Here is a 13,871-nt window from a genome sequence, read left to right as displayed (position 1 = left end):
CATTCTCTCATGTCAACAAGCTTATTTTATGTGCACCGTAAATTAACTATGTTCATGACTTATAGTTGACTCCAAGACACCCCTTTCCTATGCAGCAAGGGGCTTCTGTGGTTAATTATTTGGTTTCAATTACACTGAACTTCTTAACAAAATGGAGCATGTTATGGCTCTAACATCTTGTTAGCTGCACCTACCATTCAAAAGCCTAATTTCAATTAAATGGAATCTATATTTTCTTACGTTTGCGGTTCTTATTACAAATCAGATGGTTTTTATTCGCATGCTTGTGGCCCTTGTCGCTTTTAATCTTCAATCATTTGTCAACTAACCATCAGTTTGATTGTTTGTACAGGGTAAAGTTTACCTGCTACTATTGGGAACAACTGCCTTAAGCTTGGTATTTCCCTATTTGCTCAAAATCACGGATACAACACAGTAGTATTTAGGCTTCAAAATGCTGAAAAGTGAAAACTATAAGGAGCAGAGGTTGTGTCCATTAATCATACTATGACTAGTCTGTACAACAAGTCCTCGCTGCCTTTTTGGCTATAATTAGAGTTAATATGTGGCAGATGTAATTCTGAAGATTTATTCTCCCCAATGTTTTACATTTCATGCTCTGATAGATTTAAAGGAAATCTCTTACCAGGGTTTTCATTTGAGTTTAACTGTGCAGGTAACGACTCCATTGTTGTTCAAGTTTATTCCAGCTGTTGTTCATCTTGGAGTTTTATTACGCTGGTTCTCACCAGATTCAAATCAAACAGAGGTAACCTTTAATTTTTTATTAACTCATGGAATTCATTTGTATATTTTGAAAATTTTTAGGTAATTTGGATTCATGTTTCTTTGCATTCTCCAGATGGGGCATAAGGGTGAAAGCATTCGCTCGGATAGTGGTAAGCGCATTACTTTGATGATCCAAGGATCTCATGATTCCTGAAAAGAAAAAGTACATGACACAATCTGGAACCTGATGGTCTTATTATTACTTTGGATGACAAGTATTTCATCGAACAAAGGAGATCTGACTGCTTGCATATTCTAATGGGACCAAAGGAATCCATCAAATCTGGATGGCTATAATGTACAGTTCAAAAGAGAGATCAGAAATCCTTCATGCTGGAGCTGGTCGTTTAGTTGATGCGGCCAAGAATTCCAATTTTGTGTAAAGTAACTTCTACTTTATAATGTATCCTGCCTGATTTCTTTGTGGGTTTGTTCATAATTTGCAGTGGGGATCCTGTTATATGCACAGAACTAACTGTACATTATGCTAATTGATCTTATTCATTTGAGGTGATTCTTGTTTGCACTCGAGATTTCTTCTCTCATGGATCAGTCACAGTTTGGAGTTTTGAGATTAATGCTGGGGATTGTCATCTTGTCGCCATATTTGCAAGTTCTACTGATTTTATTAATCATGGGATTAACTGGTCTTGATTTAAGTGCATGTATGTTCAAGTTTGTGCATGTATCTCATGAGTTCATGAGTTCACGTTAAAAAGTTGCTTGTGGACTGAACTTGTTGAGCGTGTTAACCTGTATAGTCTCCCAGTGAGCTGCCATCCTACCATTGTGCATGAATATCTGCCAGCCTACCATTGTGCATGAATATCTGCCAGTCTACCATTGTGCATGAATATCGCCTCCCACTGCATTCAGGAAAACATAAGTTGAATTCTTTCTGAATTTATATCTCGGGTATGTATTAATTAAAGTTGATATTATACAAATCTCAGGAAGACATAGACAGTCGAGATTATGCACGGTAAATTAACTGTAATGTAATCCATGGTTGATGAAGTACAATGTGACAATGCAGGAACATATTGAGGCGAGTAATATCTACATTAGATGGTTCTTTTCTTCTGTCGCTGCTGCCCCCTTGGTTCTTTATTGTACTCGATGTTCTTTTTGCTTATAGATCGCACTTGCTTCCGCGGTCTGCGCGATCATATGAAACTGAGATTTTCTCATCGTATTTATTTTGTTGAGAATAGTATCGATTATTTTTGAATTTCCTTTTGAATCTTAGACTGAAATATCCTAATCAGTGGCTTCCACTTATATACGAGTTTGAGAAGGTTAGTATCGTTCTGCCTGCGAGTGGGTTGCTCCGAACTATAATACATTTCACTCTGATGACACGAGGAATAGTCGGGTATGTTTTATTTATCCCCCCTACTCTCTAGTAAGAGCACGTGGACAGCTCACAGGATCCTGATTTGTACGGCCCAGAGAAGACAATCAGAAAAGGGTGAGCAACGGATTGTCCTCTGAAAGGGAATATTGCATGTCCCTCGCTCGATTAAGGCGTCCATACAAGAATGCAACCGCCATGGTAACTTTTTGCAAGTAATGATAGGATACAAGATCTAGATCCATGGAGACAAAAGGAAAACATGTGGTCATGAAAACCAGAATGTGGTACAAACCACGGCAACAAGTGCCACCCAAGTTGGATGGATTACAGGCCATAACAAAAGCGGGAGCGAGCAAAACGCGAGTGGTTCGCACGTCACCATCCCTTCAAAAGCTCCTCGTCCGATGCCAACAATGAGGCACCAAGAAATATGCGCAAGTTGGTACTGAAAAAGTTTCAGCCAGCTCTTTTTTGCTTGCCTCCTCCCCCTTGGAGTTTATCCAACAAAGCTCGATGTTCAACAGTAGAACTGATAAGACTGATTGTGTGTTGAGTTAGATGTGAGCAGACCTAAGAGCTGTATTTGAAAATTCAACGATGTTAAAAGTGACAAAAGCATTATGTAAGTATTATCATAAAATGAAGTCATTGCAATCCTTCGGTTGATTTGGAAAGAAAGGAAAGGAAAGAAAAACGCTTTTTTTTTTTAAAATGGAAAGTGTTTGATAACGACGACCCTTATCCACAATTCAGCTCTAATATTTGCTGAATTTTGGCTTCACTAATCATGTAATGGTTAGCTTACCTTTTAGTTCACTCACCCTACTTGGTGTTTGTGGGCTCTTGTCTACAAAGTACTTCTCCCCTTTTATTACTACTACTACTACTACTATTTATTTATTTATTTTCTATTTTTTATTTGTTATTTTATCTTATTTTTGTTGAAGAACTTCTCTCCTATGTTACACTATTACTTTGTCCATTAATGGAATTGGTGTGATGAGTCATATTTTGTTGGGTGAAGTGGTGTAAACACTGAACTGTGAAACAAAACTCCGATGATGTGAAGGAATGTTGTACCACCAAGACATCCTCTAGGATCTCTACGTGTGTTTTCTTAAGTTGATATTTTTTTTTGAATGAAAATAAGGCATACTGCCCTATCATGTATATATAAACCAAAAAGAGAGTTTTTACAAAAGATATTTGATTGTGATTTGGCCCGAGACTCCGAGTTGGAGGGTATTAGACCAAATCACCAAAAGATGTCTCTATGAAGAGATCCAAAACAAAACATCTAACAGAAACTACAAAAAGCAGGGTATAACCAAATCTGAATCTGAAAAAACAAAAATGAAAAGAATTGCTAACAAGGAGGCCACTACCCATGAGGGCTAGGAAGACCATTGCTATCTGCACTTGATTCTTAAGTTGATATATTGAGAGAGTGAAAATGTAAAAGAGCGCTAATTATTGGACTTTTATTTTTGTCTTCTCTGGATAAATGTGATTATTATTATACGGACTCAAATACAAGTGATAATCAAACTCAAATTAGGTTCAAATTCAGTAGCTTGCCATAAATCGAATGAGACTAGCCATAGCAATAATAGTTTTGTCTCTGGGGTCATATTTAAGTGGAATAATATGAAGTGATTATCTTTTAGAGTAATCAATATTTGTATTTGTTTATTGATGTGTTCTTTCTATGTATTCTGCAAATGCATAGATCGTCCTTTGGGAAAATTTAGTTATTAGGAGGTTTCTATCTTAAGATCTTAGGATTTGAAGAAGGCTTTTGATTGAAAGATGCCGGTTTTTTTTATAAACTATGATAGGTTACCTAGGTTTACTCCACTAGGTTTTCTAAACTAGATCTTTTATTTGATCTCTTTTATTTACTAGAACCCTGAAAGTATAAGGTATGTTACGTTTTAGTTAATCCTAGCAATTATCACTAGGATTTAATCTCCTAAGAATAGGTTATGCCTAATTAAAGCCTATAGCCTATCAAATTTTAATTAACCCTAATTTTTAAATTAATTAATATAAACTTTTTATTACTAGGATTTAATCTCCAAAGTATATGTTATAACCTATCAAACTATAATCAACCCTTAGCTTTTATTAATTTAAACTAATCAATATCTTTATTTAACATAAATATATCTTTTTATTTATATAGATTAGTTATGGTGATCTAAAAAATTAAAAAGAATTAAAGCAGAAAGAAGAGAAAAAAATAAAAACAAATAAATAAAGTGCAGAAACTAAGAACTTACTAAATTGAAGAAAAACTAAAAAAGAACTCCTACTCCAAAATAGCAAGCAAGAAAGAAGAACTTTATTGATTTCTCAAGAGTTGAATGTGTAAAATGCAATAATCGTAGGTCCCTATTCATACAATACAAACATCCCTCGCAACCGTACAATTTGACTTGATCTTCGAGTAATTAAATCTCTCCAATGAGTGCAGGCCGATTCATACTCATCAATGAGCATGAGGTCCTCACTAATGAGGAGAGGATTTGGTCATCGATGAGCTATGAACTTGCAAATCCATAAACATGATTATGAATCCGAACATGATTTTGTTTTTGACTTTTCTTCTTCTTAGCTTTCAAATAATTGGTTGTTGCCTTTTTTTTCTTTTTCTTGAGTTATCTTGATTTACTGTTGGAGATCTGATTGAAGAAATTGGGCATTTATACTTCAAAGGGCTTCTTTTGGCTTTTCTTTATTAAAAATTAAATTCCTAAAAAACACACTTAAAATATCCGAGCACCAATTTAAATAGTATAAAATTATAAATAATAAATAAAAATATAAAATAATATAAAATGTGGTAATCATTTACTCCCCCTAACAAAAAAGAAAATGAAGATTAGGACAAGAGAACAACAAAAAAACTATTTGGCTCGCGAGCAGCAACCGCGAGCCCGCAACTGCGGCGTGAGAGGAATCGGGGGGTGGCGCCCCACAGGCAGTGTGGTCCACGCCGCCTGTTCCTCTCAGCATTCGAGTTGGGCTCGTGTTGGCCGCAGACAAATAGCAATGCTCGAAGAACAACAAAAAACTCGGCTTTGTCATCGAAGGCTACAAAGTACTCGCGCCTTAGCGCAACGCTAGTGATTTAAGGGGCCCCACATTGAAATCGTTGCTCTTATTCCTTCCAAAACTCTGTGGTGGCCACCCCCCACCCCGCCTCCTCCCCCCTACCCCCTGCCGCGCGTCTTCCTCTTATTGCTTATCCTCCACATGCACAATATACAGTAGAAAAATGTTGAGTAGGTGGAATAAAATGGTCAGTTGATTAAAATTTCACTTTTCTTTGAAATCCAACCTAACTTTGGTCCCTCCAAATAAACCCTTGACAAGTTCTATCTTATACATCATAGTCATTAATGAAAGGTTCGCATATCTTTCCTCTTCTGTCAAATTCATCCTAGTGGGTTTATCTTTGCTTAATCAAAACATCGTTAAGGATCAAAGAATATATCCTTTTATGTCACGTCAATGCATACTTATTTCCAAAATTATCTAGATAAGATTTACGAAATTTTATAAGCAATATTTTCTAGTGCCACGGAACGAAACTAGTAAAGAAAAAGGAAAATGTGTCCACGTGTCTTTCAACCGTGATATGAGATCCTCTTTTAAGGCTAAAAAAGTTTAGATTTGAAACAAAGTCAACAAAATAGCTTACATGCCAAGAATTAGCATAGATGAGTGTGTTTTAATTAATATGAGCATGTTCCTAATGTTTTTTATTTAATAAAAGTGGTGAATCCCGCCCTTTCCCCTCTAGATGTTTCTTTGTTTTGTTTTTGTCCCTCTTTCTGTGGGAAGTATTAATTTTGCAAATCTTTAGTTAAAGATATCATTAATTAGTTTGCTTTTAATCTTTGAGCTCTTCTACTATAAGTCATAAGTGTTCACCTAGTTCCTATTGCGTGATAAAAAAATATCCATTTGCTGACATATCAAATACTCATTTTATTGATATTGTGTTGGAGCCTACTAGATAAATTTGTTCAAATTTTAGGGTGTGTTTGTCAACTTCACAAAACTAGTTTTAGTGGCTAGTTTTTAGTTTGGCAAAAGTTGAAGCAAAACTAGTTTTCTCTAGTTCAAATTTTACCCTTTAAACAAGTTCTCTTTTGGACCAACTCTTGGTTGGACCAACTTTGGCCTAATTAAAGGAGACAGTCTATTCTCCTTTTGTAGTTACCAAACGTACACTTAGAAACTGTTTGAATTTTGAGTTATGTTTCACAACGAACCCATGTCAAAATAAGGTGCTTGACCAATTACGCAAGCTCTTATTGTGTGAGAAACTAGTTAAAATAAATAAATTAGAGAGTAATAACAAACATTTTCATCTAATCCTAATGCTAGGTCAATGGAAGATAAGTTCCACTCCAAAATTGGTTCATGTTATCAGCACCACAACTTGGGATATGGAAGATAATGTTGTGCATCCTAAATTCCATTATTTGATGGTCAACTTGTGGATCCACCTTATAGTCATCATCATGCTAAGAGACAATTAAATAATTTTGATTATTTTGCTTAGTTAAGAAATATCTCGTTACCTACTCCTCTCTCTCTCTCTCTCTCTCTCTCTCTCTCTCTCTCTGTGCGCGTTTTTTAAAGGAATTATATTCTCACGCAGCAGCGAAAACAAAGAAGCCTCTCTCTCTCTCTCTCTCTCTCTCTGAGTGCGCGTTTTTTAAAGGAATTGTCACATTCTCACGCAGCGGCGAAAACAAAGAAGCCTTACCACGAGAACTTCTTCCATAAACTTAAGAAAACACACCAAAACTTTCTTCAAGAGAAGTTTTATTTAATTCCAATATATTCTTCTTTGGATTACATGACTCTTCTTAAATAAAAAACAAACAAGAATCCTACTAAGACTAGAATTACAAAGAAAAAAAAATATCAAATCCTATCCTAAAAAGACTCTCTATAATAGAGGAAACAAATCATGAATCAAAATTAAATTTGTTTCCTAAAGTATCAAATTCTATCCTAAAAATACTCCCTATAATAGAGGAAATAAATCATGAATCAAAATTGAATTTGTTTCCTAATCTAATTTAACTCTAGCATTGAATTTATTTCTTAATCTAATTTTTCGAATCTACGTAGCTTTTTGTCCTACATCAGTCTCCCCTTTGTAGGCATCGAAAATTGCCTATAGGTCTCTACGAACAGCTCAGTGTTAAGGAATGACGATGAACGTTACTATCCGGTTCACAGGAGTTCGATTGACGTCGGTGAATGCTTGAAGTGAATCGACGAACTACGTGAGCTGACAGAATTCCGGAATAACGAAGGTGCGGGCTAATCGGGAGCCCCGCAATGTTTACAAAGGGAACAATGCCCTTCGTGTCTCATTCATTCTACAGATAATCCAACCATTGGAGCTGATAGAACTCCTTGTCGGCTTTCCAACGCATTTGGAATCACTCAGATCCGGGTTCAGACAAAGAAGTTACAGCGAAAACAGTCAAACGGGCATTGAAAACGTCTCAAAGCTGAACTGAGGCACCTACGGTGTCTCGGCCAAGTCAAGACACCCCAAGGGTGTCTCGGCCAAGCCAAGACACCCCAAGGGTGTCTCGGTTTGGCCAAGACACCCCTAGGGTGTCCCAACGCGGATTTGACCCCCTAAAGCGGTTTTAACCGCTCCGCAACCCCTCATGCCTATAAATACAAGCCTTAGGCCTCACTTTTTCAGATCTGGAATTTTGGAGAATTGGCGAAGCCCTGCCGGAGTGAAGAGTGATCAAGCACTTCAACGCAAGAGAGTTTCTTCGTCAGATCTACATCACCCATACCCGATCCTTAGTATTATCCCGTTGTGGTAATACTAAGAAGAGCAAATATCTCGCTTTTATCGAGATAGGCGCTTCAAGTTTCTAGATCTCCTCGCGGATCGACGAAGCTCTGGATCAGATCTGATTGCCAGGTAGTCCACGGATATCGACGTCCCCGTCACAGGCTAAAGACCCACGCAAGCAAGAGACGACGAACGGATCTTGTGTTTATTTTCAAGAAAGTTGTAATTTTTATTTCTTTGTTGTTTGAATTCATTTGTAACATTTGAAGTTTAATGAAATCAATGATGAAGGCAACTTTCGACGAAAACAAACTGGCGACCACAGTGGGAGCCAACAGCCTCGCTGCCGAGGCTGTCGTGACGCAACCGGCCTTCAAGATCCGGGTGAACGAAGAGATCGAATACGAGTTCGATCAACAGAAGTTTGAAGAGTACCTCTCTTCCTCCTCCTCCAGATCCGCCTCTCCAAACAGGCACAGGAAGATTTCATCTTCCAAGAGTGCTCGCGGGCCCTCAGGATCGAAGATCCAAGATCCCCTCGCCGCCGTTGCACTTACTCACCGCGACGCTCCAATGGCGTCTAACGTGGTCGAAGCCGCAGATCCAGATCTCCCTTCCGCCGCAAAGTCAACTGCTGAAGGTGTTCCAACCTTGTCGAAGAGGGCGCGCCAAAGACGGCGTCAACGCCTTGCGCGACAACTGGCCAAGGCCGCAGAATCGATGGACGGGATCCGCTACAATGAGGATCTAAAGTCCAGACAGCGCCAAGAGCAACAACGGCGCACAACCAACTCCTCCTCCAAGACAGAAACGAACGAATGGGTTCGTGTCAAGAGGACTCGCTCAACCCTCTGATAACTCCTCGAAAGTCAAGGAGTTGCCCGTTGAATGTGCACCAGTGTTGACGAAGAGGGCTCGTCAAAGGCGCCGTCAACATCTCGCGCGTCAATTTGCCAAGGCTTTGGAGCCTGTTGACGGGATCTGCTATGATGCGGATCTGAAACGCAGAAGGCGCAAAGTGTTCCAGCAACAAGCTTTGGGAACCTCCTCCCAATCACCTACTAACGAATGGGTTCGTGTCAAACGAACCCGTTCAACTCTTGAGGAGCGTATCCACAAGCGCCGCGCACTGCTAGCGCAGACGAGGATCCTTGTACGGAATGCACAGGAGTTACAGAAAGGAAAGGTGGTCAAAAAGCCACCAAGATCTAAGCAAGGTTGGATGCCAAAGGCCAAATTAGCGCCTAAGGCAAAAGCATCCGAGGCTGCTCTCCGGCCTTTGTCAACTCCAGATCCCGTTCCTATTGCTCTCGCACCTCCGGCGAAGCCCTATGACAGCGTGGATCTCCTCAAATCTAGAGTCCCATTGAAGGATTGCATCGGTGCTCTACCCGAGGATCGAGGAAAAGCGCCTGTTAAGGAAAGCTTGAGTTCGTTGAAGGAGCTTCGAGCCAACATCCGGACTGGGGGTCGTACGCGACCTCCTAACAAATTGATTTCTGCAACGGCCCGCTTAGCGGTGCGTGCAGAAAACCAGGAGCCCGTTAAGGTTTCACCCTCACAAAGGTGTGATTCCAAACGTGTGACTCCCGTAGATGCCAACAAGGCAATGTTTACTCAGAGGAAAACACGTCAGACAGACGAAGTTATACCTGAGAATCTATGTAAACGGCCGATAGGTTACTCCGACCGCAACGTCGATGAGTTGTACTATCGGGCTGAGGGTACGAATAAATCTCGAAAGAAAGGTACCCGAGAAATAGACTCTTATTGTCCGTATATCAGAATTGTCAGGGCAGTATTATCAACGTGTATCTGTCCCAAGACCGCTCCGCAGAGGGTCTCGATATTCGAGAGAATCTCCGATGGAACGACGAAGCCCAAATCAAGGCGTTTTCACCAAAGAGGATCAGTTGCTCGAGATGATGAATTCCCAGTAAAGGAAAATTTCCGATTGTTTCAAGTGGTTCCAACCCTAATTTCTCTCTAGGAAGAAGAGTTAGTTCGGGAATAACCCAACAAATATCTGCCCTTCAGCTAGAAACCGTTGGACATAGTGATCACCAAGGTGGCTATGAAGGAATACATTCCGATGATGAACTCTCGGATTCTTATTCCGCAATCGCCTCTGACGATACAACGTCTAGCATAGGATAAGCTCGGGAAGTGTTCATGGTCAACACCGAGCAAATAGCAAAAATCATTGAGGATGCTCTAGCCAAGCAAAAAGAAGCATTCAAAATTAAAATGAAAATGGCCATGCAGGAGATGAGACAAATGCACGACCAACAAATCCGAGCTTTGTCGAATCAGCTAGGTGAATCCAGCCGTCACAACACTGCTAACCAAGCAGGTAGCGATTCAGATGTGGATGAACACAACGCTGGGGGTGGTCCCACTAAGGACAATAATACTAGGGTTGGTCCCACCAAAGATGATAATGCTGGGGGTGACCCCGTTATAGATGAAGGATCTCGAGATCAAAATTGATGCCCTGATGTCTGCTCAAGAGGTAAAGAAGACCGGCATTCCGTGTCCTTACCCAAGAGAATGGGAATCGATTCCGTATCCGGCGAAGTTCAACCTGATCAACTTCACACCGTTTGACGGGAAGGGTTCCCCCACTCAGCATCTAATCTACTTCAAGTCCCATTTGGGCATAATCTCTGGCAACGAGCCTCTCATAGTCCGGTCATTTGTTGGCACCCTTCGCGGGCCCGCCTTCGATTGGTACCACCGCCTCAAGCCCGGAAGCATCAACAACTGGGAGGACCTGGAAAGCATGTTCCTCACTCATTTCTTCGATGATGATGCCAAAGTGTCGATCAGGACACTCTTCGATGAGAAACAAAAAGACGGAGAGTCGGTGGATACCTTCGTCAAACGCTTTCGCAATCAGGCAATGAACTACAAGGATCCCGTCACGGAGGAATTTGTCTTGCAAACCTGTCATAATAACTTGTCCGTTAACATCTTGGACGTTATGGGAGTAGAGCCGCTCAATACCTGGAAAGAGTTGAAGGTACGCGGAGAACAGGCCGAACGCTTCCTCAGAAGGAGGAAGGTCGAAAGAAACCAACCGATAGTCAACCCTCTGAATTCGAGTCTCGTGTCCCATGATGAAGGGAAGGCACCTACAACAGTTGTTGACGTTAATCAAACGTCACAACACCAGCTCCGAAGACAGCAGAATAGTTTGGATCTGAGGTCCCAAAAAGAGTACTCATTCAAGGACGAAGACGTTCCAGCCATCTTCGAATCCCTCCGTGAAAACAATAAGATCAAGCTACCACCTATCGTCAATCAGGAGGAAGCTGACAATACTGCGGATCCGAAGTACTGCGCATATCACAGGAGGATCCTGCATCCTACCAAGGCGTGCTTTACTTTAAAGAACATCATCCAAATCCTGATTGAAGCCGGCGTTATAACGCTAGGGTAAGCCAATTGAGAACGGCAAGACTCCGACAAGTATAAGAGTATAAACTGCTTCTTAAGACTCCGACAAGTATAAGAGTATAAACTGCTTCTTAACACTCCGATAAGTATAAGAGTATAAACTGCTTCTCAATCCTCCGACCGGTATAAGAGGTTAAACTGCTCCCTGAGACTCCAAAGAGTATACAAGTATAAACTGCTCCCTGATACTCCAATAGGTATATGAGTCTAAACTGTTTCCTACCGTTGATGGGAAGTTCCTGGAGAATGTTACGCTAATATTCTTAAGGATAACCCGGACATGTAACGGAGTACAAAGTCAGACCCAGTTCCAAGAAAGAAGCTGGGGGTGGATGATTCATGTAATGGGAAGTTCCCAGAAGAACACTATGTGTAATTTTCTTAGGGATAACACAATAATTACGAACAAAGTGATAAACACTAAACCCCCACTGTGATTTGTACTCCCACTCTCACTGTCTACCTGGTCAAACCTTCCTATAGTTAGGACTACAACCAAAGTCCCCTCTCGATTCCTTCCATGAACGAGAGGTCCACCTTCATTTCGGACAATCAAACCTATAAAAGTTAGGGTTGTTCCCAATCTCACTTAGTCAAGCTTACAAGTAGTTAGGACTAAGACCGAGTCATTCCTTTTCGATAAACGAAAATTCGCCTTTGTTCCTTTTTCCACCAAACCTATAAAAGTTAGGGTCGAAATTGGGCTTTCTCCTCAATGAATGAGGGATTCTTTTGATTCAAATGACCAATCCTATAAAAGTTAGGGTCGTTCGAACCTTTCTGATTCTCGGAGTGGAGATCCCACTCTTAGTTTCATCTTTTTGGATTCTGAGGGTGGAGATCCCACCTTGAGTTTCCTTTCCGACTGTAGATAGAATATAAAATTCTTCCTCTTCAGTCCCGGGAGATAGAATATAAAATTCTTCATCTCCCGTTTCCCAATCTGTCTTTATTCTGATAAAGGACGCAATTTTCAATTTCCAATCCGGGCACTTTGTGCACGGGGAATTTTATCTCAACTCCTAAATAGAGATAAGTCTACACCTAACACGCATCGCCGGTTTAGTCTTTCACCGATTGAAAAAGACACCAAGGTCTAAACTTGGGGAATTTTATCCCGAAGCCTAAGTAGGGACGAGTCAACACCTAACACGTGTTGCCGGGTAGCCTATTCCCGTAACAAGGGGCGAAGTCTATGTATTCAAAATCATAGCATTAAGTCTAAGAGAAGCAATTCTCTTAGCACAACGTTACATGTGAAACGGGTTTTAATAATTCACATGCTAGCCCGATTCAAACGGTAATCGGTAAAGGCACGTCAAACCCGTTGATGGCTGGGGGTTTGCCAAAAATCCCAAAGTCTATGTCTAACACGCATTGCTGGTTAGTCTTCCTATTTCGGGTTCGTCTTTGCCCCAAGAGAAGACACCACCTTTTTTCAAATCCCAAAATCCATGCCTTTTATGCATGGGGAATTTTATCCCGAAGCCTAACCAGGGATAAGCCAACGCCTAACATGCGTTGCCGGTTTAGTCTTTTACCGATTGAAGAAGACACCAGAATCCGAGTCTGGGGATTTTTATCCTGAATACTAAGTAAGGATAAGTCAACGCCTAACACGCGTTGCCGGGTAGTCTATTCCCGTGAGAAAGACGAAGTCTACGTATTCAATGTCGTAGCATTAAAAGAGTTAACTCTTTTAGCACAACGTTATGTGCAGAACGGATCTAAACAATCTGCATGCTAGCCCGACTCAAACGGTAGTCGGTAAAGGCTCATCAAACCCGTTGATGGCTGAGAATTTGCCAAAAATTCTATAAGTGCGAGTCATTGATGCATCAGCTCTGTTAGTTGGTCTCGTGACTCGATTATCCAACAACATTAAAATAAGATCCACAAATACAGATGAATCAGCTTTAACAGTTGGTCCTGCAACCTCGAAACTTGGGACCGCCGTGCTCCAATACCTTAAGAGCTTAAACTGTGTATACTCCAGTAAACGTACGAGTATAAACTATGTCAACGTTCGACGTTCGAAACCCTAGGGTCAACACCGGTCAACGCGTAACCCTAGGTCAACGGCAGTCAACGCGTTGCGACAAAAAGTCAACATTCAACGCGTTGCGACAAAAAGTCAACATACGGTGATCTGAAACCCTAAGTCAACGCAACGTGACAGAGATAGTCAGTTCAAAGTCAATGACACGAGCCAAACTCAACTCACTGGTGATAGACTCGAGACTCCGACGACGGTCAGGCGATAAACGCAGCGCCGGAAGAACTTCGGCTATTCGTCAAAGCATTGAATAGACCGAAAATCGAAGGAGTCAAGAGTTGAAGCTAACTACAGGTCCTTTACGCCGACTGAAGGCTAGACCAATCACATCCAAAGTATTCCAGCCTCTTCTACAAAAGAAA

At 40.8% G+C, this 13,871-nt stretch overlaps 2 protein-coding genes across 3 annotated transcripts in view; one reads left to right on the top strand and one right to left on the bottom strand.

Moving 5' to 3' along the window:
• The window catches only part of LOC109840835 (K(+) efflux antiporter 4-like), a 29,298-nt gene extending 27,981 nt beyond the window's left edge, over positions 1-1,317 (top strand). The window contains exons 18-21 of one of the 2 annotated variants that reach the window (XM_020409625.1): positions 353-397; positions 677-769; positions 863-899; positions 1,006-1,317. In XM_020409625.1, the coding sequence (XP_020265214.1) occupies positions 353-397; positions 677-769; positions 863-899; positions 1,006-1,031 (201 nt within the window). In that variant the 3' untranslated portion in view covers positions 1,032-1,317. Of the gene's footprint in view, positions 1-352; positions 398-676; positions 770-862 lie in introns of both variants that reach the window. The other variant, XM_020409624.1, reaches the window with a different exon arrangement.
• Positions 1,599-13,871, bottom strand: part of LOC109842438 — a 14,234-nt gene continuing 1,961 nt past the window's right edge. The window contains exon 3 of the mRNA XM_020411317.1: positions 1,599-1,655. Coding sequence (XP_020266906.1) covers positions 1,599-1,655 — 57 coding nt within the window. The remainder of the gene's footprint in view (positions 1,656-13,871) is intronic.

The sequence above is a fragment of the Asparagus officinalis genome, chromosome 5 (genome assembly GCF_001876935.1).
Source record: "Asparagus officinalis chromosome 5, Aspof.V1, whole genome shotgun sequence".
Lineage (NCBI taxonomy): Eukaryota > Viridiplantae > Streptophyta > Magnoliopsida > Asparagales > Asparagaceae > Asparagus > Asparagus officinalis.
This window is presented reverse-complemented; position numbering and strand designations above follow the sequence as displayed.